This window comes from Bombyx mandarina, chromosome 19, assembly GCF_030267445.1.
Source record: "Bombyx mandarina strain Sakado chromosome 19, ASM3026744v2".
Classification (NCBI taxonomy): Eukaryota; Metazoa; Arthropoda; class Insecta; order Lepidoptera; family Bombycidae; genus Bombyx; species Bombyx mandarina.
In genome coordinates this window covers 126,519-151,336 of record NC_143225.1, presented here as the reverse complement: position 1 = coordinate 151,336, position 24,818 = coordinate 126,519, and the positions used below count along the sequence as shown (strand labels likewise).

General features: G+C 37.7%; 3 protein-coding genes and 1 long non-coding RNA gene across 5 annotated transcripts; 3 read left to right on the top strand and 1 right to left on the bottom strand.

Annotated features, from left to right (window-relative positions):
• Nucleotides 1-314: 314 nt before the first annotated feature.
• Nucleotides 315-7,035, top strand: LOC114249047 (protein KRI1 homolog). The gene is made up of 11 exons (XM_028182512.2): nucleotides 315-573; nucleotides 1,187-1,390; nucleotides 2,298-2,449; nucleotides 2,799-2,947; nucleotides 3,374-3,518; nucleotides 3,881-4,090; nucleotides 4,315-4,453; nucleotides 4,559-4,632; nucleotides 4,709-4,987; nucleotides 5,067-5,236; nucleotides 6,148-7,035. The coding sequence occupies exons 1-11, from the start codon at nucleotides 459-461 to the stop codon at nucleotides 6,794-6,796; spliced, it is 2,286 nt and encodes a 761-aa protein (XP_028038313.2). The 5' UTR covers nucleotides 315-458; the 3' UTR covers nucleotides 6,797-7,035.
• Nucleotides 7,036-8,663: 1,628 nt separating this feature from the next.
• Nucleotides 8,664-11,378, top strand: RpS9 (ribosomal protein S9). Its single transcript, XM_028182526.2, has 4 exons — nucleotides 8,664-8,822; nucleotides 9,199-9,430; nucleotides 9,723-9,909; nucleotides 11,175-11,378. The coding sequence occupies exons 2-4, from the start codon at nucleotides 9,208-9,210 to the stop codon at nucleotides 11,347-11,349; spliced, it is 585 nt and encodes a 194-aa protein (XP_028038327.1). The 5' UTR covers nucleotides 8,664-8,822; nucleotides 9,199-9,207; the 3' UTR covers nucleotides 11,350-11,378.
• Nucleotides 11,379-18,725: 7,347 nt separating this feature from the next.
• Nucleotides 18,726-21,680, bottom strand: LOC114249049 (pyroglutamyl-peptidase 1). 2 transcript variants are annotated; one of them, XM_028182515.2, is made up of 4 exons: nucleotides 21,456-21,680; nucleotides 20,447-20,685; nucleotides 20,120-20,199; nucleotides 18,726-19,203 (listed from the first exon to the last, which is right to left on the bottom strand). In XM_028182515.2, the coding sequence occupies exons 1-4, from the start codon at nucleotides 21,678-21,680 to the stop codon at nucleotides 19,076-19,078; spliced, it is 672 nt and encodes a 223-aa protein (XP_028038316.2). In that variant the 3' UTR covers nucleotides 18,726-19,075. The 2 variants fall into 2 exon arrangements, with proteins under 2 accessions (XP_028038316.2, XP_028038315.1); XM_028182514.2 differs by lacking the exon at nucleotides 20,120-20,199.
• Nucleotides 20,181-22,565, top strand: LOC149500763 (uncharacterized). Its single transcript, XR_016324664.1, has 2 exons — nucleotides 20,181-20,403; nucleotides 21,149-22,565. It is a non-coding gene; the product is annotated as an uncharacterized LOC149500763 (long non-coding RNA).
• Nucleotides 22,566-24,818: the final 2,253 nt, after the last annotated feature.

Here is a 24,818-nt window from a genome sequence, read left to right as displayed (position 1 = left end):
TTCGTAGTGCCTCAATCGACAAATAAAAGACCTAAACTTTTGTATAAAATAAACTGAAAACAAAAAAAATGAATGCGTCCGACGGAGGACACATCAAAGGGAAAACTAAATTGTTATTTTTATTTGATTCCGAGCATTTTCATATTTATCTACCTTTTAAATCTTCTCTGGACTTCCACAAATAAAGACCAAAATTAGCCAAATCGGTTCAGGCGTTCTGAAGTTTTAGTGAGACTAACGAACAGCAGTTCAATTGTATATATATATAGATAAAGATAATAAACAAAAGATTACGCTTATGGTATGATACCTTTGCTTTTCCAGTTGGAAAACTACTAGAACTAATACTGTCAAACTGTCAACATAATAAATATTGACAAAATACACGTGTGCTAATGAAATTTATAAATTTACAGCTTATGAAATAAATAAGGGTTGCATTCATTGAAATAATTGTAATGCCGAAGCAGAAGTTGTTTGATGAAGATTCAGCGGATGAGGTCACATTTAAAACTGAAAATGAATACGCAAAGAAGTACGATTCGTGGCGTGAGAAGGAAGAATTACATAAATGTGAGGAGTCTAAGTCTAATTTAAGTTCTCTGAGTTGTTTCAGAAAACCAGAAGTGTAAATCATTACATTACATATTATAAAGTATTGCTATTTACTGATTAAAATGAGGTTAATTCAAAATTATTGAAAATCTTGACTCCATTTGACTTGTGAGCAGGCAAACTGCTGTCAGATAAATAAAGATCCGTGAACACTAGATGAGCTGCCTCTACTAAGTTTGACATGACAAGACGCCGTCGAATCCAATAATAGCGTTGTATATTCATCATGTCAAAGCTCCATAGTGTTATTCAAATTTTTAATTAACTGAGTTTCATTGATGTGTTTGACTCTCGAAATGAATTTTTTTATTTATTTTAAATTAAATTTACTGTAATTTCTGCAGTGTTAAATGAAATGAAAATCATAAACTACTTCGGTTATTCTAGTTTTTATATTTCCTATGATGTTCAGTATCATATTGAAGGGAAACCCGATTTGGCTCCTAAAATCTTGAGAGTTTTCAATAGATCAAAATGGTATTTCGTGCATAGACAAAAACTTTTATTGGTGTTGCTCACAACAGTTAGCAAATGTGGATGTTCAAGTAGTTTCTTAATTTGGATTTTTTAGTGGAACAAAAATATGGAGACAAGGTGCTCAGCTCTGATATCCCAATCTCTTCGGATAGTGAAGATGAAAGTGATGGGCCACCCGAGGTGTCTGAGGAAATGGAGAGACAATTCCTTAAAACTCTTGCGCTACTGAAAACTAAAGATCCCAGAATATATAATCCAAGCTTTAAATTCTTTGAAAGTGCTGAAACAAAAGAGCCAGGTAAAATATTTTTATGTTGATATATTCTCAAAACCTTTAATTAACTATAGAAGCAAAATTTATAAAAAATGTAGATAATAAATTATAGCTTACATTTAGATTAAATTATACTTAAGTTATAAGACATTTGTTTTAAACAATATTATATTACAATTAAATAATAATATTATTATATATAAATGATATAAATACAAATCATACATAGGAACTGAAAAAGATCACATACTTAGAGCAATAGAGGAGCATGATAAAAATATAGGCAAATATTCAATACTTAAAGAAACATGACCAAATCTAAATGAAATAGGATTACAGCAAAATAAAAAATATACAGACAAAGAATTAAAAAATGCAGTAGTTAAGACAGAAATAGATATAATAAAAGCGAAACCAATTAATTAATTTTACAAAACAGAACAGTACTAGAAAAAGAAAATACCGACAGAGCCCAATCTTTCCAATGGTTCAAAGGCAACCGGTGTCTCCAACATTGGAATCAGCTATTGATCAGAAACTGCAAAAATAACACAATTCATCTACCATGCCAGTTCAAACCGACATCACAATAGACCAGACATTATTTGCATAAATAAAACCGAAAACAAAACATACCTCATAGATGTTACAGTTCCCTCAAACTACAATATAGGAGCAAAAGAAATAGAAAAGCTAAGTAAATACCATGCACTAAAAACAGAAATAACCAGATTAGGGAAAACACACATAGAAATAGTACCAATAGTAATAGGAGCAACCGGAATAATAGCCAAAAGTCAACAGAGATACATAGATAAACTAGACACGAACATCAATACACACATTCTGACCTGACAACCTGACTGACTTAAATAAAATATCCTCATAAAAGTATTCCCACAAAAGAAGGATTGTTTTCAATTACTTTTAGAAAAGGAGCCTAAGACAAAAACTTTAACATTTGCTGACAGTGATGATGATGACGACGAGGGTGATGGCAAAATATTCACTATTGAAAAGAAAGCACTAGAACTTGATACAACAGAAGATAAACCTGAAAATAATATCAACCATATTTCTGAAGTGAGTATGTAGATAAAGTTACAAATATAAAAATATGTATATGTATAAAATTATGTCTAGTCTGTAGAAATCTTCATAGTGAATATTACATGTAACTCTATTGATGTAGTGAAGGTTCTAGGTTGTACATTCAGCTTTGCACACAAGAGCTGATTATAAAACTTATTTTGGTTAGCCAGACCCAATCATTTGAATGAGAAGCGTTATATAAGGGTTATATATAAATATGATTTCAGGTTTTTCACACTTTCTTTTTTCCTACCTATTCATCAAATTGTTTTTTGCACTCTTCGCCTCAAAATGTAAGACAAGTATCTAAACAATTTAATTACATTGTTTTGGTTGACAGGAAGGTAAACTAAAAGACTATCTAACAGGCAAATCAGAGCACATAGACAATGCAGTAGAGCAAGAACTGGCACCATTGAAAGATTTGTGGTCTGATCCTAACTTAAATGAAGGGGAGGCCTTCTTGAGAGATTATATACTTAATAAAAAGTAAGTGAAATCCTTATCCTTTGTATTTTAAATGTGGAACAAATTCTACAGTAGTCTGGTATAGTTATCCAGGTCATCTTCTATTTAAACTTTTTCAAACCTGAAAAAAAATCCTGCGAGGGTGTATTCAAATGTAAAATAATACAAATCTGCTTTTGCAGATTATCTAGGAGTAAACAAGATGTTGATTAATTTATTTTTAAACTGAATTGCAGCATTGAATTCTTTATTATCATTATCACAATTGAATTCTACAAAACGCAATAAATTGAGGTAGCAGGATTTTTTTCTTCTTGTTTTTTTTTGTAGCTGCTTAACGTTAAACAGTTGTGTCCAGTAATAATATAACAAACTTATGTATTCATGGGCTTCCAAATGAATTTAACTGTTTTAAACGTTTTTTTTCACTAAATAACCTCATATCAGATATTTGGAAGAGGGAGATGTAGGAGAAACATTAGACAAGGTTCGAGATGATGATGATCTGGAGGCGGATGAGAAGATGGTTGAGGAACAGGGCAAGTTCGAGAGAGTGTACAACTTTAGGTTTGAAGAACCCGACCAAGAGTATGTGAGTAATATAAAATAGAAACATATACTAGTCTCTACATATCTCTGTCAGCAAATATCAAACAACCACTTGAACTGTACAAATAAATAAATAAATCTTGCTGTTCACTCCGTTCACACTCTGTTGATCAGAATGTTTTGGAACATAAGAAGAGTTCTTCCACTGAAACTTAACCTACATCTACACGGCCAACACCAACCATACTGACTCTAAGAGCACACACAATGGCTGTTTGGATGATATTATTTAGGCATAATAAAGCCACTTCCCACAGAATAGAACACCTCATTATTTATATGCTTAATACATTATGATATAGAGCATTTGAAAGTGTCTAACATGATGATTCACCTCGCTTTTAGCTCAAACGTTTCCCGCGCACAATGAACTACACGCGGCCCAAAGACGACCGCCGATCTCGCAAACGTGCCGAGACCAAAACCAGGAAAGAGGAGGAGAAAAAGAAAAAAATGGAAGAGATAGCCAGACTGAAGGCTCTCAAACTTAAAGAATTGCAAGAGAAAATGGCCAAGATAAAAGAAGTCACCGGGAATGAGGATTTGGCGTTCACCGTAAGATTTGATTATCCACCCGCCAGTAGAGTCACCGGGTAGTCGCATCAATAGACACTCGGAAATTGACGTAGTGAGATTACGCACTGGTGGGGGCGCGCCCCCAGCAGCCTCGTGCTGTAGTCTACAATCTATGTTCGTGCGACTATCCATTACCTAATATAATGTGCATAACTGACAACTGTATTTAGTTGAGGAGCTAAGGTCGGGTGCGGTGTCCGCAGGAGGAGGACGTGGAGGGCGAGTGGGAGCCGGCGCAGCACGACCGCCGCATGGCCGCGCTGTTCGACCAGCACTACTACGCACGCCCCGACGCGCGCCGGCCCCCCGCCTGCCCCGCCCTCCACCTCGAGCTGGAGATAGGTGCGCCCCAGAGCTTCAGCCCTTCCACAGTGTCAGCTCTAACGATGAAGAAGTGCTATTATATATTTTTTAATTTCATCTAATCCCATCAACTTTCTTTTATAGAGAATTGGGAGAACTACGAGCCGGAGCGTGGAGAGCCGCACGACGCGCCGCACTGCGAGGACCCCGACTTCAACGTCAGTAGCCGCCCCCCGCCAGCATACACACACTAGCGACTGTGTAGATGCTCCCACTCAAATAATGCTGTTGCAGATGGACGCGGACTACGATCCGAACGAAGCCAGGACGAACCTTGTAGAAGAAATAAAACGCAACCTCGGCAACAAACGAAGGAACAGAAAGAAAAAGTCCAAACTGGCGGAGCTGTTGTCCGGGGAGCGGCCCACGTACGTGCCGGGGGACCTGCCCTACGCGCACTTCATGGAGCAGTACTACGGCATGGACTGCGAGGACGTCATCGCCGGCGACCTGCCCACGCGCTTCAAGTACCGACAAGTGCTGCCCAACGACTTCGGGCTGTCGGTGGAGGAGGTCGCTCTCACGTCCGCACCGAAACATCACTCCCGCCCGGCTGTTCATAAACTCTATTATAAAATGTTATGATTAACAGATTCTTCTGGCAGACGACAAAGAGCTCACGCAGTGGGTGCCGCTCAAGAAGATAGTCAAGTATCGACCTCAACACGTGGAGAAGGGAGACCTCAACACCTACGCAGCGAAAGCGGCCGATATCAACTTGAAGAAGAAAATATTACCGAGTCTCTTCAAGGATTTACCCGAGTCAGTGTTTACTGTTAGTTCCGCTGCCCGAACCCAAACTACCCCACAGACACAGCCCACTGAGTTTCTCGCCAGATTTTCCCAGTGGGTCGCGTTTGCGATCCGGTGGTAGATTCCGCGAAGCACTGCTCTTGTTAGGCCTGGTACGAGTATTAGCAAATTCTTTTAGATTGAGCCCGTGAACTCACCTGCCCGTCCGGGTGAAGCTGGAATAGCCTTTTAGGCTACCAGCGAATAGGTAGGAAGAAGTAGGAGATATTAATACTCATTAAATTCCAACACTAAAGCCTTCGTCAAACAGAACGCGTACTTAACGTCGCGCTCTTTACATGTCACACAAATTGACTAGATGAGTCCAACGCTCCTTGACGCAACGCATTCGGGTGAAAATTTAAAAGTATGAAGATGTCGAGTGATTCAGATGTGGCATTGTATAAGCATGGGTGTTTTCTAACTATTCCTATAATTTTTTCGGGCATTATCTAGTATTTTAATACACATTAACTCGGACGCTAAAATAAAATTTGTAAAAAATTACAACCCCCGACGTCAAAGCGTCCTAACGCCGCGGCAGAGCGCTGCGTACTTATAGCGCCGGGGCTCTGTTTGACGGTATGTTACCACAGTAGTACAACACATCTCGGCGTCACAGTGCGGCGTCAGTTTAGCGCTCTGACGCCGTGCTAATTACGCGTTCTGTTTGACGAAGGCTTTAGGGTCTGTTCTTCCACTTCACCTACACCAGGTACAAATTGTTTAGGTTTTATTAAAAATGTTTTAAATTATTTTTAGGTGATTCAAACAATGTCTTGTTGAATTACCATTCTGTACTGTTTCAATATGTAATCTAATTAAAATACTCTTCTGTCATATGTGGTATACTGCTAACAAATCAGTTCTCTTCTTTTTAGGGAGCCAGAAGTAATCATACCAGAGCAGAAAGTCAACAAAAAGAAAAAGAAGAAGAAGAAAGGTAAAAGTAAACAACATAATGCTGAAAATGTCGCAGATGAAAGTGGCCACTCTGTGCACGAGAACGGAGAGCACAATAATACACAGAATGCAGAGGAACAGGTACTAGATAACAACGAAGAACCTACTTCTTATCATATAAAAGGAAACAGAAACAAAAAGAAGAATAAAGCACAGGACGAATATATAGAAGACACCACTGAAAATGTTGCAGAAGGTAACATAAAAATAGAACTTAGTTCTACTAAAGTAGGAGTCGAAGATAATGTCATCAAGAAGAAAAAGAAATCTAAACACAACAGTAACAACTTCACTGTTGAGGACATCACCGCCGCGCAGCCGAGCCAGCTGGGCGGCCCGCGCCCCCACAGGGCTGCCAAGAGGGAGCTCCGCGGGCTGCCGGACTGCAATGAGCCTTGTGCAAAGAAAACAAAACTCCAAAATATCAAACATAAAAATAATTTTAAATCTAAATTTAACCAAAATAGACACAGCGATAAATTAGAAAATATTTCCGACAACAGACTAAAAGCTTACGGATTGAACCCGAAGAAGTACAGGAATTTCTTGAAATATAAAAAATTTTAAAAGTTTGTGAGGTCATTCCATCCAAGCAAACTGTGCTCGCTCCAGCGCGCCGCTTTCCGCACACACCCTCGGGTATTATTATAACCGATAATAATGTTCTTTTTTTTTCATAGTTAAGTGAACAACAATATTATTATGACCAATATAAAGGTTAAAATATTTTAGTTTGGCAACTTTTATGTAATGAAATTGTTCAATGATACGGTGTACATCATGTAAATAGAATAATTTTACAAAAAGTTTGCATTATTTTAATATTGAACTCCTTATCCCAAAAATGTTAATCGAGTCATTTTGGTTTAGAAGGTGAAGCTCGATATACTCTTAAAATTGTAATCTTCTCATTACATTTTCGCCTATAACTATAATGACCGCTTGATACCCCACCCAAACCCGCTGTCCAGTAAACTCTTGCAACCAAATCCAATTAGAAGACTGAAGAGAGCCGAAGTGCTATTGCACTAAGAAGAGACTGAGCCCCACTTAGCCCTTTTCGCAGATGATACGGCTATCTCCTACTCGAGTAGGAAGATGTCGTTCATGCATAGTAAACTTCGCATCGACATCAACCCCACGGAAAGCACAGCCATGCTCTTCAGAAGAAGTCGCCCTATCGACACAACCGATAATATCTCGTCACCAATTAGGCGCGGTAACACCATTCCCGCCATAAAAATCTTTGGCCATACTCTCCACAGAGGGGATGATATTCGGGCCCCACATTAGGCGACCGAGTCGCGTTTCTACTCGATCGACTCTACCCCATAATCTGCAAGCGAAGTAAATTGTCCTTTCACAACAAGGTGACGCTCTACAAAATTTGCATACGGTCTATCATTACTTATGTAATACCGGTCACTCACATTCGCACGAATACGCAAATCCGCAAGTGTAGGACGACATTTGCAAATGATTATGCAAAGTTTTCGCTGCATTCGTGGTTTTCCAAGCTGTGTCGGTATTTTAACAGACATCAAAGCGCGCGAACCGCGATCCTTCGCGTAGTCTCCCACACATTAGTGTGACCAGACTGACCAGTTGTGCCCAGGATTGCGAAGGCAACGGACGTTTCGCTATTTTCATAGATCGTGACATTTACTATATAGCGTACCTTCATCATGGATTGGAACAGCACCAAGGTGATGAAGTTCATTGAACTCCTGCAAAATGAATTGACCATATGGGACCCTCAAAAGAAATCCCATAAAAATAGAATGGCCGTTAATGACGCCTGGGAAAGAATTAAAAACTATCTTTCTTTGCAATGTTCTATTGGCGAATTAAAAAAGAAGAGAAATTCGTGAGACATTCGCAAACAAGTGTAGGAGGAAGCGCAAACGGGTTCGCAAATTAAGTACCGAACCCATTTGCACAGCCGCTAAGTTTGCGAATGAACGTTTGACAGCCACTCACATGCGGGCAAATATTCGTACAATGTACGAATATTTACACGTACAATGTACGAATATTTACGCGCATGTGAGTGGCCGGCTTAATTGCAGTGTTCACTCACACGACCCGTAAAAAAAAATAGAAAACTAGGTACCGACTTTTTGGCGGGAACGCGAGATTGTTTTATTTTGTCTATTTAGTGTTTCTTCAGGTTTAAATGTGTAATAACGGTGGTTTATTAACTGTTTAATATCTGTGAAAGTGCAAAAATGTGGGAAAATGAAACAAAGCCGCTGAACGTAACTTCTCGGGATCCTCCAAAAAGTCCACTGAAAAAATCTCAGTAGATGACCACCATTTCATTGAGATTATATTTCATCCCATCATATCATCTCATTTCTTTTAATTTCATCCCAGTTGATTAGGGTTTCAAATTAATCATCTTCATTTAATTTCATTTCACTCCATATTATCATTTTTCATAAAAATAAGAATATAAATTATAATAAGATATAACCTAAAGGTCTTAGTTACCAGGTCATAAAATCCCTTAGAAAAAAAAAACTAGGTACCTATCAAAAGCTACCGTTCATCACTTCTTTTCTAATTCTTATCGGCGAGCAGTGCGTGCGAGGTGAATATTATTTTGTTATTTGCTGAAATACTGATGTTAAACTTAGTGGAAAAGTGATAAATAACGTTTGGTTTTAATAATTTCGATAACGGTGATCAAAATTTACCGATGAAACAGGATTTGACACACAATCTTAACCTAAACTGCCTTTCAGTAGATCATGGCGTTAAATTATTTACGTTTATGAATGGACAATAAGGCGAAAGTAGTGCCCCAATTAATGACTCCCAAGCGTACTCAACTCTGGAATTATGACTTCTAATTCTAGATATTTACGTTTGCAACAATTAGTGGCAACAACCTGTCTAACATAAGTATCTGGTATTTACAGTTTTCCTTCGTCAATATAACGTTATGAATTTGTTCCGTAATTTAGCTCGCCAAGATGGTGAACAACAGAGTACCGTCGGTATTTTCAAAGACGTACGTGACACCTCGTCGTCCTTTTGAAAAGGCACGCCTTGACCAAGAGTTGAAGATCATCGGAGAGTACGGTCTCCGCAACAAGCGTGAAGTATGGCGCGTCAAATACACGCTCGCTCGTATCCGTAAGGCTGCTCGTGAGCTCCTCACCCTCGAGGAGAAGGACCCCAAGAGATTGTTCGAAGGTACTTAAACCAATTATTTCATCAATGGATACAGCCAATTACCATGCAATTGTAGCTTCTCAAGACTTCGTCTCTTGGTACGCGTGGCGGCATTCACATCGCTTTAGTAACTAACTTTGACCAGTTCAGCTGTGTCCGCACATCTAGGACGGAAAAAACTTAAACATGATGAAAATTGTTCTGGCAACCTCTTATCAGATTACTCTTGGTGACCATAAATTCACTGATACATTCTCAACATTAGCATAATAAGCTTTTTCGAAACAAAATATGATTTTACTGAAACATCTAGGTAATGCCCTTCTACGTCGTCTGGTTCGTATTGGAGTACTGGATGAAAAACAGATGAAACTCGATTATGTGCTTGGTCTGAAGATTGAGGACTTCTTGGAGCGTCGTCTGCAGACGCAGGTGTTCAAAGCTGGCCTGGCGAAGTCCATCCATCATGCCAGAATTTTGATCCGGCAAAGGCATATTCGGTAAGATTTTCAAAAGTAGCATACCATTAATAATCTGCACCTTCTCAGTATATCATAACATGGTAAAGAAATAGTAAATTGTAAATTTGTAAAAGCAACACTGCAAAAAGCGATTAGTAATTGACATGGAGGCCTGAATAAAACTTACTGACATTTGGCATAACAATTTATATATGTACTTAGTGTGTATATGTATCATGTTTAAATTTTTGATTGTACAAACATGAAATTTAAACTAATGCAGGTGAGATAACAGTGGCGCTCTAATTGCTGCTGCCTGAATCTGTTTTGTTCGTATAGACCACTTGAACTTCAACTTTGTTGAATTCAATGTCTTGAAACCATATGTGTTCTCATAATATGAGGCGTTTGTCTGATAATAATGTAAGTAATTTTTTTTTTATTACATATCTGGGAGAACCATTTTACAACATTCTTAGTGTTACTTAATTACCATAGCACATAAACATCACATCTGATGTGGAAGTCTCAATTGCACAGTATAACTTTACCAGTATTTAACTGGAATGCATGACTGCTTTAAGGCAGATCCATATCTGAGTGATGACATTCTCATTTTTATTGAATGAAATGTTTGAAATTAAAGCCGTGTAATTATAGTATAGCTGATGATAACTTTTGGTCACAAAAAGCTAATCTACCATAATAAGTAAGCCAATCAATGAAAACAAAATTTTAATAGTTAACTAATTTCATGTTTATAATGATGTTAAACTTGTTGGATAATGTGATCATGTTCTGCTCTGTGCATTAGGCGTACCATCTCAATATGTACCAAAATGGTAAACTCTGATATTTTAGCCATTGGGATTATTTATAGAATTAGTGTACTTCAGTTAGTTTCTGTAAAACAAGTCTAAGTCAATTAGTTAAATTGAAATATCAATTAATTTAAAACAGCAAGTAATTTGAATGTTCAGATGATAAGTTCAGTAGTTGCTTAAAACTTTTACATAGTGCACTATTTGAGCAAATGTTCAGTGCTGAATATCTTGCCACATTATTTTAGATTCTGAAAGGTCATACACATTTAGATGTCTCCCATCTGATTAAGATGAGCTATAAAAGTTCTATTTACCTAATAACCTTTCCCATATTTTTATTAGTACCTAATTGCATCATTGCAAGCAATCCACCATAGATTGCTTACAATTCTTTTTAAGAAATAAATAATCTTTGAAACAGCAATTCTTGAATGTTATAATATATAATAAGGTTTCTGATTGTAATGCATTTGTTTCCAGTGTCCGCAAGCAAGTTGTGAACATCCCATCATTTATTGTGCGCCTGGACTCTGGCAAGCACATTGACTTCTCTCTGAAATCTCCATTCGGTGGAGGTCGTCCTGGACGTGTCAAGAGGAAGAACCTCCGCAAGGGACAAGGTGGCGGAGCCGCCAATGATGAAGAGGAAGATTAATAAGACAATAAATATATATAATTATTAAATTTGTTTTATTATTCAACGCTAGTTAAGAGGCTGTAGGTCCATCAGTGCCCTACGTGGCGCATGAAGTAGTTATGTCGATTTCTCTTACTAAGCACCTGGCTTGCCTAACTGTCTTTTTTGTTTGTAATGTACTTTGTCTATTAATAGATTCATTCTCAGTATTTTGGGATTCGTCTAGAGACTACTAGTCTAGTACAGAGACTACTAGTCTAGTAGTCTCTGGGAAAGACTAGTAGTACTAGATATCCTGGTGCCTCAGTCAGAAGCTCGAAGAGAGAAATCGATCTACCTCCGACGATCCCGCGTGTAATTAGCATAGGTAGTAGTAGCTTACATGGCAGAAGCGTAAGGGCCCAGTCACACCGGGATGGCAGCGGTCGGCGCCAATGCCAGCGGCACCCGGCGGCGTCGCGCGGCCTCCAGACTGCACGCGCCTAGTCTCCTCTTGACTAGTTTAGTTTTTTAATTCGGCAATGATCGTATAATAAAAATGAAACCTGCAAAATTATAATTTGTGTAATTACTGGTTGTAGGACCTCTTGAGTCCGCGCGGTTAGGTACCACCGCCCTGCCTATTTCTGCCGTGAAGCAGTAATGCGTTTCGATTTGAAGGTTGGGGCAGCCGTTGTAACTATACTTGTGACCTTAGAACTTATATCTCAAGGTGGGTGGCGCATTTACGTTATGGATGTCTATGGGCTCCAGTAACCACTTAACACCGGGTGGGCTGTGAGCTCTCAGCTTATATAAGCAATAAATAAAAACGTGGGCTTGGAGTGAACGTGATGGAATTGGTTATTATATATAACCGCGATGCCGCGAGTGGCCTTGTGTCGCCGCGGGCAAAAACACCGACAAGACGCACGTGGCGGGCGGCTGCTCGCTTCACCGCGGTTTCTTTTAAGTATATAGATAAAGTTTAAAATTATTTCTCACTGAAAGTGCTCGCCGCGACGCTACCGGTCGCTGCCATTCTGGTGTGACTCGACCCTTAAGGATTATTTGTGAACTCGCACGCTTCTAGTCCCGAGTGCTTCAGCCGTATACCAGTTTCGCATTTCGGTTTGGAATGAGATAGATTTCATAAATATCTGCAATGGAGACTGTCTCACGTCTCAGGGCGACTTCTCAAATATATTAAGTGTACAATCTATGGGGTGACTGCAACTAGTTAACAGTAGTCAACGGCGGTAGGAAGACACCGTCGGACGTCGAACGCTATCAAAAGACCGCCATAACTTTGCTTAAACCTTGTTATTTCGTAAACCTTAAGTTTAAAAGCTTTAATTTTGAAAGAAGCAATGTCTTGTAGCACAAGTAATAAGTTAGTCATTCGTTTCGTCTAAAACATCAAGCACGATTTATGTAATCGAGTGGAACTGAATTGGGTAGGTACATAAAAAGTCACAATGGTCAAACTTGGCCAAAAGTGTTCATAAATTTGTGTAGGCTACTCTTTTTTTTTTTTTTTTTTTTTTTCCTACCTAAGCTGATAGCCTTGAGAGGCTATGTCAGCGTAACCCTAACTTTAGTAGGTGAGCTCACGGGGCTCAACCTGACGATGTTGCTAACACGAACCCTAGCAAGAGCCGTGCTTCGCAGAATATACCACCGGATCGGAAACGCGACCCACTGAGAAGATCCGGCGAGAAACTCAGTGGGCTGTGTCTGAGAGTTAGTTTACTCGTCGAGCCCTTCGTCGCAAGCGACGGGTTTGACGAGAACGGTGACCGGTGCTTGAAGTACCTAAAAGCACCGTTAGTGGATCGGGAGGATCCGAGATGACGTGTTTTGGGCGACGTCGACTGCTTTCCATTCTGTCCACAGGATCGGGAATGTAGGCTACTCACTGAAGTAGGAAACCTATGGAAATGAAACGTCAACAAAAAATTCGTGCCACTGTGACGCACTGAAGTAGGAAACCTATGGAAATGAAACGTCAACAAAAAATTCGTGCCACTGTGACGTCATCTGGCCACAAAACATGGCGGTTATAGTGCTGCCCAGAAGATTTTAATGTTAGTAGGTTTTATCGATAAACGTTCTTGGCTCATTTTATTTTAAATATTGTTGAGTGAATGTATTTGTAGAATTTATACTTTAATAGGAAGTAAGTATATTGTTATGTGCAAAGATGATGGGATTTAGATATTATGTGAAATCTAAGAAGAGTTCGTGCTTCAAATTTGCCATGTAAACGATATGACGATTTTTTAAATTTGCTATACTGATTTTATAAAGTTGTCGTTTGCCGCAAAACATAAAGATATGGCGTAGTACAGTGCCATCTGCCCATTTCTAGCATGCTGAATGTTATCGTATTTTGAGTACGTGTTTTTCTTAGACTATTACAATCTATTTTAATTGTTTTGCTGACTCTAAAGTCCGTAACACACTACCGCAGCGCACCTCAAGGAAGGTACGTCGCACCATCAAGTGAGAGTGATTCAAATTTTAAACTTATCAAGGGACCGCCTGATAAAAAAAAACACAAGAACATTTATTCGTTAATAAAATTACAAACGTCATTCCTTGTGACTTCCTCTCTAAAATCACTTAATTATTAAATATTTAACGAGTTGACAATAGTGTTATAAAACTATTTTATTTAAATAGTTCTAACGAATTTCTTGAGATCCTATAAAATATGTTTTAATTATTATTTTTGTATGTTTTAAGCATGATAAAATAAGAAATTTTAGATAAGCAATCATATTAAATCGATATCAAAGTCAATAAATAATGTACAACCCAAAACAGACGGCCGAACTGACGTGACAATGACATTTGGCGCGCTAAACATGGCGGATTTTCGGCCTCATTAGACGGAGACGGAGACATTTACGTATATTCAATGTTCATTTTATGTACGCACTGAAATACTGTTATATTGTTTTCCTGCGAGTTAAAGTGCTGAGTAAGAACGAGATAGATATATGTTTATGTATGTGCCTTCAAAATGGGTGCTATTTATATAAGCAATTGTACGTATAGAACAATATGTCGTGTCCCTACTATATAGGTCTATGCTGTGACGTCATCTGGCCACAAAACATGGCGGTTTTAGTGCTGCCCAGAAGATTTTAATGTTAGTAGGTTTTATCGATAAACGTTCTTGGCTTATTTTATTTTAAATATTGTTGAGTATGAATGTATTTGTAGAATTTATACTTTAATAGGAATTAAGTATATTGTTATGTGCAAAGATGATGTGATTTAGATATTATGTGAAATCTAAGACGAGTTCGTGCTTCAAATTCTCCAAGTAAACGATATGACGATTTTTAAAATTTGCTACACTGATTTTATAAAGTTGTCGTTTGCCGCAAAACATAAAGATATGGCATAGTACAGTGCCATCAGCCCATTTCTAGCATGCTGAATGTTATCGTATTTTGAGTACGTGTTTTTCTTAGACTATTACAATCTATTTTAATTGTTTTGCTGACTCTAAAGTAAGTAACAGACTACCGCAGTGCACCTCAAGGAAGGTGCACTGCACCATTTGAATCATTCTCACTTGAAAGTGATTCAAATTTTAAACTTATCAAGGGACCACCTGATAAAAAAAAACACCTACAGAACATTTATTCGTTAATGAAATTACAAACGTCATTCCTTGTGACTTCCTCTCTAAAATCACTTAATTATTAAATATTTAACGAATTTACAATAGTGTTTTACTCACTGCGGAATAAAACTATTTTATTTAAATAGTTCCGAAGAGATTTTGTCGGTAGCCTTTTTCCCGAAATATCTAAACAGAATGTCTAAATATGTTTTGATGACATATTTTAAAGAGGTATTTATGATTAGTGTCATGATTAATAGATTCCGACCGAAAAATGGTGTCCGGTTTTTCGGATGAGGGCTCCATAATGAATTTAAATATATATATAGATAATAGTTTTGGGGCATCGACTTTCTTGAGATCCTATAAAATATGTTTTAATTATTATTTTTGTATGTTTTAAGGATGATAAAACTAGAAATTTTATATAAGCAATCATATTAAATCGATATCAAAGTCAATAAATAATGTACAACCCAAAACAGACGGCCGAACTGACGTGACAATGACATTTGGCGCGCTAAACATGGCGGATTTTCGGCCTCATTAGACGGAGACGGAGACATTTACGTATATTCATGTTTAATTTTATGTACGCACTGAAATACTGTTATATTGTTTTCCTGCGAGTTAAAGTACTGAGTAAGAACGAGATAGATATATGTTTATGAGTGTGCCTTCAAAATGGGTGCTATTTATATAAGCAATTGTACGTATAGAACAATATGTCGTGTCCCTACTATATAAGTCTATGTGGCTACTCTTAAAACTCGTCAACAGATAATGTCAATCAAACCACTTTAAAGTGTTCAATTTTATAATGCCTGTTATTTGATAACTATTATACCATATGCTGACTCTACTTTAATAATAAAAAATCACAAGTGAACGACACGGACGTAGTATTAGCTGCGACCAAGACTTAATTAGAATAATTCTGGTGTCTAGCGAGAACGGTAGAGCACAGGCTGTGTGCTTAGTGCGAGTTATTGTTCTCGATAGCGTAAAAGTTAATTCAAAGTATGCAATCGGAATAACGCCCATAGCGGCAAACGTTCCAACTCCTTACAAATTTAAGTTAACTTTTACGCTATTGAGAAAGTTAAAAAACTCGCACTAAGTACATCGGTAGATAAACCCACTGTGTTTCTCGCTGGATCTTCCGCGTAGGTCGCAATTCTGATCTGATAATAGATTATACGAAGCCTTGTCCTAGGGCTAGTATTAGCGAATTCTTTCAGGTTAAGCCCGTGAGCTCACCTGCTCGTCCCCGGGGAAGTTTGAATAGCCTCTTGTGCTTTTTTTTATTTATTGCTTAGATGGGTGGACGAGCTTGCAGCCCCCCTGGTGTTAAGTGGTTACTGGAGCCCATAGACATCTACAACGTAAATGCGCCACCCACCCTGAGATATAAGTTCTAACGTCTCAGTATAGTTACAACGGGTGCCCCACCCTTCAAACCGAAACGCATTACTGCTTCACGGCAGAAATAGGCAGGGTGGTGGTACCTACCCGTGCGGTGCTTCCAGTAATTAGGTAGAGGAAAAAACGAGCATGGGCAGTTAGGCGCCCTTCATATTAAGTATAATCTATGCGCCTTACCTATTCTGTTCATCGAGGTTCACTGAATTTGGCCCCACTTTTTTTTTTTTCGGGGTTTTTATTTTATTTTTAATTATTTTTTCGTTAATGTCCGAATGTAAAAATTGTTTGTTCGCCTTTTATTTATTTATAATTAATTAAACAAATGATCACCCTTAAGTCGGCCCCCCTTACTAGATATCTTTATTTCTATCGCTCAGATTAATTAATTTTGATCAATTATCGTTTGTTCGACGACTATTGGTGATTGTTCGATCATAAAAACAATTAAATTCCCAATTATTAATTATTTTATATCTAATAAACAAACCATCACCTCACGCCTTGCGCATGCGCCGGTTTTGTCAGTCAGCTGGCAATGGCCGTATTTACTAGCGTTTTGTTAACAAGTGCGTTTATGCTGTCTAATTATTTCTTATGTAGATCAAAAATTAAACATAAAAAACTCCGTGAGGCTGCAATTGAGTGCTAGGTGACACATACTCTTGTTTTTTTTAAATAAAATTTTGTTTATAGAGATATATATATACTAAGTTTATTCTTCCATATTAAATGAATTTCTACTAAATGTTCCTGCAATATATTTATTGAACTTATAAATAATTATCATTTCAACAAAAACAGATTTTGTGTGACTTTTTCATTTTTTGACTACGTAATGAATTTAGGAATTATTAATTTTATTATAAAATACAAGTATCATAACTATCTCTTATTGCATGTTAATGTTAATGAATTTTAACACGAAAGTTGTACTCCTTAAATATTCTTAGAATAGTTAGAAATCAGTGAAATTTCTATATGCTTGTTAATATTCAATATCATTAAAAATAACTGAATTTATTAAAACCGCGCTAATCGTACTTTAACGACTAATTGGCCGTCTTCATTGACATTTTTTTGTTGAAGTATTGTTGAAGTTTTCAGTATTTTTTTGATCTACTTAAGAAATAATTAGACAGTATAAACGCACTTGTTAACAAAACGCTAGTAAAAACGGCAATTGCCAGCTGACTGATAAAACCGGCGCGTGCGCTATGTAGGCGTGAGGTGATGGTTTGTTTATTAGATACAAAATAATTAATAATTGGGAATTTAAATATTTTTATGATCGAACAATCACCAATAGTCGTCAAACAAACGATAATTAATCAAAATTAATTAATCTGAGCGATAAAAATTAAGATATCTAGTAAGAGGGGCCGACTTAAGGGTGATCATTTGTTTAATTAATTATAAATAAATAAAAGATGAACAAACAATTTTTACATTCGAAGATTACCGAACAAACGACGAAAAAATAATTAAAAATAAAAAAAATCCGAAAATTAAAAAAGTGGGGGCCAAATTCCGTGAGCCGTTCATCGAGGCGTTAAAATTTTCAGTCAATCTGGTGGCAGGTTATTAGTTTATTTTTATTGCACTTAAGAAATAATTAGACAGTATAAACGCACTTGTTAACAAAACGCTAGTAAATACGGCAATTGCCAGCTGACTGATAAAACCGGCGCATGCGCTATGTAGGCGTGAGGTGATGGTTTGTTTATTAGATATAAAATAATTAATAATTGGGAATTTAAATATTTTTATGATCGAACAATCACCAATAGTCGCCAAACAAACGATAATTAATCAAAATTAATTAATCTGAGCGATAAAAATTAAGATATCTAGTAAGAGGGGCCGACTTAAGGGTGATCATTTGTTTAATTAATTATAAATAAATAAAAGATGAACAAACAATTTTTACATTCGAAGATTACCGAAGAAACGACGAAAAAATAATTAAAAATAAAAAAAATCCGAAAATCAAAAAAGTGGGGGCCAAATTCCGTGAGCCGTTCATCGAGGCGTTAAAATTTTCAGTCAATCTGGTGGCAGGTTATTAGTTTATTTTTATTGCACAATTATAAGGCGGCCCTGCGACACATGAGTTATTTATTAAATCGTGTGATTTTAATGATTACTTCGAAAGATATGACGATACACCAGGTGGGCCGTGACTCGTGAGCTCATTGACACCTCTACGCAAACAATAATCAGATTTATCTATGCGAGTGTGCAACCGACACAGTCCCTGCTCCGACCCGGAGCCTCCAGACTCCAGAGGAATGTGGAGCGGTCTTGTGGTTATGTTGGCAGTTCAGTGCTTGTGAAGATAATTAGAAATTAATAGTTTTAATGTTTTTTAATAAATATTATATTAGATATAATTAAGGTTTGTACAAATGAATGACGTGTGTGCAGCGCAGTCTAAGCCCAGTTCCTAATGACGTTATAATAACGTTACTTGCCACGTCTGAAACTTAAAAACAAAAATAAGTGTGCGACGCGACGTCGGCCTTGGCTCAGTCGCCGCCGCCACGGAGCTGCACGCCAGCTGTTATAACAAAAAGCTGGTTTTGGTTATTCATATTTTGTTATCGATCGCTTCCTTCTCGGCGTCAGCGAGCCCAGTGTCTCGCAAAGTGGCTGCGAGGCGGGTCGCTGCTTCGGCCTCGTGGATCTGTTCGATGCAGAGCTCTATGATGCGCTGCAAGCCTCGAGCGGTTTGTTCCGACGAGTACACATTAGTGTCCGGGACGTGGACAAACAATGTGCGGCTATTATCCACGGACAGCGATGTGTAGTAGATGTACTCACACAAATACCTAAAATTAAAAAGATTTAATTGAAGCAGGCCGTCGACATAGTCGGTTTGAAAAAGTCATGACTACCACCGATTCGGAATGCAGTTCACAGCTGAGAATATGGGTTACCACTAACGTTTTGTACATTGATATTATGGAATTGTACATTGATATCATGGAAATTAATGCTCAGAAGCCCTCCTCGAGACCTCAAATAGTATTATTAATTGAACTGAATTAGTGTCGAGAATAACTTGTAAGTTGCAAAAGAGTGATCTGTACCATGGTTCGTTGGTCGCAAAACTACGCTGTTGTAGTTCACAGTTAATATGTCAGTTGAAGTTGTGGTTGCGGGAACAGGTTACCTACGCTTGGTTAAATTACATAAATATTAAGACTAAATGTATTAACTAATTATATTATTTCAGTTAGGTATATGGGATTGTGGAACGGGTAGAGTAAAATCACGGGATGATGGTAAAACAAGCTAAAATTGTGAATACCGTGATGAAACGGTAACGTTGTTGAAGCGGCTAACAGTGCTAACACTGTTTTAATACATATTCCTTTAAAAATAAAGAACCTACAACTCTTGCACAAAATATATCACATTGTTTTTGCGCAGCACATTATGGGAGGTCAGGCCGCGTCCGCGGAGGGCATTTGTTGGCCATCTGAAACACAATCACTGATAACGAGCCCCTGATTAGACAAACGGGCTTATGAAAATATTTAGAAATCGAACAAATTCATAATATTGTAATTGACTTATTTAAGAATTGCAAAATTGCCTATGATAATTGAATGATCGCTTCGTGGGTCTAGAGTACTAGTTAGCGCTCCTCAAAACTGCATGACGAGAACAAGATTCGGTTTGCAAATACTGAATCTAAAACATCTGTTTATCTTGGGCTGTAGGGGCTGGGCAAACTGTTACCTGACGCTTTGACCCAAAGGATCTGTTGTGTCATTCTGCTGTTGTGTACTCTTGATTTCCAAACAGCACCCGCACTAGCACTGCAAGTGTCGGAGACTATAAACATATTGGTGACCACTGTTCAATGTTCATTCTTTTTTTTATTGCTTAGACAGGTGAATGAGTGAATATACATATTGGCATTCATCTTGAGACGTGAGTTTCAAGTATCAGTTATATAGTACCATGGTCGTCTCATCCTTTAAACTGGAACATATTACTACTTCATGGCAGAAATAGACAAGGTGGTGGTAATTATATACTATTATTATGTAATTAAAGAATTACCTGCCAGCATCTTTGGAGCTCACAGCCCTGGTGGAGTCTTCAGGGCTTGCATCATTGAATTCCTTACATATTCTTTCAACATTAAGCTTAGTATGGATCCTGACTGCTCCGTCTGCTGTACAGACATGATTAGCAGGACATTTGTCAAAATAATCCAAACGTTGATAGCCTTTCTTATGTGCTTGAACCTCTAGAGTCAGTTCATTAGCTATACTGGACACCCCCACATGGATCATTAGCTGCAAACATACTATTCATCAATATTACTACATAATACTATCTGTTTTTTTTGTATAACAAACATTGTTAAGTTAATCTACTTTTATCTCTTCATTTCATTCTGTTGTATTATTCTTATTTGAGATATGCAATAAAACTTGTAATATTACTCCAAATAAGAAAAAAATGTTTGGTCATAAAAAAGTATCATATTAAAATTTGTTAAACATTTTAAAAGAGGTTCCTCAAAGCTTGCGGTAAAGTAGGTGCTACGCTACAGAAAAGTTACACAGGTTCTCAAAGAGTATTTGTCTGAGAGTTAATATTCAACATTTTTTAATTAGGCATAACTAAATGAAAGTAACAGAAAGTCATCAACAAAGATAATGTATCTTTGTTCATACCCCGCGCGCCCCCTAGGCGCGGGGACCTCGTAGCAGGTTCGGCACTCGGCCCGAAAAAAAAAAAAAATCTTTGTTGCAGGAGAGCAGATCTCTGTCCACCAAGTGTAAATAGTTAGGAAGGAGGTAACTACAAAGAGGATACTGATGCTGTAGCTGCTGCTACAGGAACGCTCACCACAGCCCTAATTAATAGGACCGACCAGAGCATTATCATTTGTTTTTATTGCAGTACACATCAAATGGCACAGAGCATTGTTAACACAACTTTATTAATTCTAAGTAATTCTGTATTTTTTACTCAATGTGATCAGAAGATCACAACGATTATTTGTCACCAAAACAAAAACAAATGTTTTAATAAAAAAATGGAATTGCATTTAATTTACCTTAGGGGTGTGTGTCTCCCACAGCGCAGGTACAAACTCATCCACGTTTTCATAAGTTACTGGTATTTCAATCAAAACAAGCTCGCACCTGTGTTTATTTTCTATTTCTTGTTTATCTAAAAGTTTCACGGCTTCCCAACTGGCGTTCACTGGATGATTAGCAAACGGGCCGAAACCAGTTACCATTATTATGGGTTTAAATAAAAAATCTAAGTCATTAGACATATTTTAAATGTATTTGCAGATTTGAGAATTCAGTGAGCTCAATCTTGTTTGTGTTATAATCAAAGAATAGAATAAGTAGTGCTTATACTTTAATCTTAGCCTTAAACTTAATTTTCATTACTAGTAGGTTGAATTTGCTACATTTCAAAACATTATCAGTGATAAGTAGGTGCTATTTTACTTGGTCAGCTGATACATTATTTTAATGTTGGTAATGGAAAAACCATAGATTAGTAGAACAATCCAAGAGAGTTAAGTTCTAGATTGGCTTCGATCAACAATAGTAACTAGATAAAGGGATACGTACAAAATTAAAGCAAAAACTGTCCGCGTGAATATATACTTATATAGCTACATTCGTTTATTAACAAACGGAGAAAAAAGTTTTGAAACACTTTTACTTTCAAACTAATAACAACTATGGCACCTAGTAATAAAGTCACAAATCTCCAAAACATTATCTAATACTTACGATCATTCGTCACATAAAACGAGCAAAGCAATAAATTACTCCTGTCACTTACCAATAAAAAGACATTTTAAACAACTTTTAATGTTAAATCAATCTTAAGGCGCAACAAATAAAGTAACTTTTCCCTTAATTGCTCTGAGAACTAACATCGTTTTGCTTTATTTATTTTTGCTTCTTGAAATGCCGATTTCTATTTACTACAGGAGGTAAGGGAGTCGCGCTTAACACTAAAATAATTTATTAATGAATTAAAGTAAAAGTTTAGTTGTTTACTTTTTATGTTTTGGAAATGTATGTTTGTTAGTATCTATACATTACTTAATATTTTATTAGCGTTACGTTTTTGTGTAATATATATTTTTAAGTTTTCGCGACCAGTGCACATAATAAAACAACGTTTAAACGGTTTCAAGCGTGGTATTTTTATTACAATGTTTCGGCCACATTTCAGTAGCCGTGAGCACGGAAGGCAAAGATGTCCAGTGTCAATAAGCGGAGTTCTTAGCTGGCTTATAAGAGTCATCTCTTGTTTCTCTGGCGACAATCGAGATCCATTCTGCACACGTGATTGCTAGGAAAGCTAAAATAAAAATGGAAAGCTAAGTATCTAATGAGAGTCCAACAAACAGACACAAAAGCAGCATTAACCAATTTTAACCAACTAATTTTGAAGTGCTGCTAAAAAATTTTAAAAAATTATTACAACACAAATCTACTCCATGCATTTACTGTTCTGTTAAGCAAAAGTTTGTCCATGTGTTGGCCGAGCCTTGGCCAACATTTGTAGCGGTGGTTAAAAATCGGTAATTTTGTTCAAAATTTAATATTATTTATAAGTTTAAAGCTTACAATATAGTTTATACTTCATGTACTTACCGAAAGTAAGATACTCCGGCCGTTAAATTGCTTTTTCGGGCCTTATTTTTGCAACTTTTGAATACACACTGCAGTATTGTGAGACGGGTTGACATTGGCTGTGTTTGAAGTGAACTAAACAAAATAAGAGCTCACATTTCAAGTGCGCTGTTATTTGTCGAGACGGATTTTATGCACCGACCCGAAATCTAGTTACTATTGTTGATCGAAGTAGATTGGGAAAGCTCAATGATATCAGTGTAAAACTTGTAGCCTGATAATAATGGTAAAAAATATAAATAAAACTTGTAGCCAATACCGTCTTTACCATAAGGGCACACGGGGCCCGTGCCCAGGGCCCCCATTCTCAGGAGGCCCCGAAGGGCCGGCAATTTGTTTACCAATTGTAGTCGAGAGCGGTCATTTTCGCAGCTTAAGAGAATAAAAAATGAATTGCGAACAACAATGTTACAAGAACGGCTGAGTAATTTGTCAATTATGGGCATAGAAAGTGATATCCTTCAAAAAATTTACTTTAAAGATATAATGGAATATTTCGCTCAACAGAAATCCCGAAAGAAACTGTGGCGTGTATATATTTTGTGTAGCTTTAAGTTTATTTTATTGTATAGTGTTATTGTATTTAGTCTAAAATATATTTTATGTTAAATTAAATAATATTATTTCCGGACAAGCAGTTAAATTTTATATATATATGGTGGTGGCTACGCATCCTCGGCGCCCGCGGCCCGATGGAGCGGCTCCGCTGCCGGCCGTGCAGTTCGATCAGTTGGCTCGCCACTACGGACACGCGCGACGTATATGTCTCTAATGAACGCTGCTTCCGATTAGCTATAATTTTCTATGTAACTTCAGCTTTGTTGCTTTCTCGTGTGCTTATACTCCTTCTTGTGGTGTTGACTATTATTGTGTTAAAATATCAAATAAACTGTATAAACCTTTGGGAACTATCATTCAGTTTTAACACCCTACGCTAACTAAAACCACATTGGTGACCCCGTCAGAACACGGAAATGAGTGTATCCAAAAAACAAGTTGTGTCTGCGGAACAAAATCGTGGTGATGTTCCAGAAACTTATCGTGTGGGCGTGCGGATACCCCCATTTTACGCCGAGAAACCCTCACTTTGGTTCTCCCAGATGGAAGCACAGTTTGCTTTAGCAAACATCAAGACGGACGAGACAAAGTTTTACTACGTCACAGGCAACCTGGATCCATAATTTGCAAGCGAGGTCGAAGATATAATTTGCTACCCACCCACGGAAGAAAAATATGAAAAATTGAAAACTGAACTCATAAAGAGGCTGTCAGCATCGCGTGAGAAAAAGGTGAAGCAGCTTCTTATGCATGAGGAGCTTGGGGACAGAAAACCATCGCAGTTCTACCGCCACCTTCTTAATTTGGGTGGACCTGGGGTTCCGGAGGAGTTTCTGCGCACAATTTGGACAAGCCGCCTGCCCAACAGTACGCAAGCCATCATCGCGTCACAGACCAAGGCCGATATGGATGAACTTACGGAACTAGCCGACAGAGTTCACGACGTAGTCGGCTCGCAAATTGCATCGACATCCGTCGTCACAGCATCATCGGGGACTTCTAGTGACGGTATGGCCCTCCAGATTGCCGCGCTGACCAGGCAGGTGGAAAAGCTAACAGGAAGAATGGAACGAATGTCTCGACCCAGGCGACGCTTCGACAGCCGTACGCGTAATCGTTCGAGCTCCACAAGATCACAATCCAATTACCGACGGTACCCTCTATGTTGGTACCACCACAAATTCGGGGAGGAA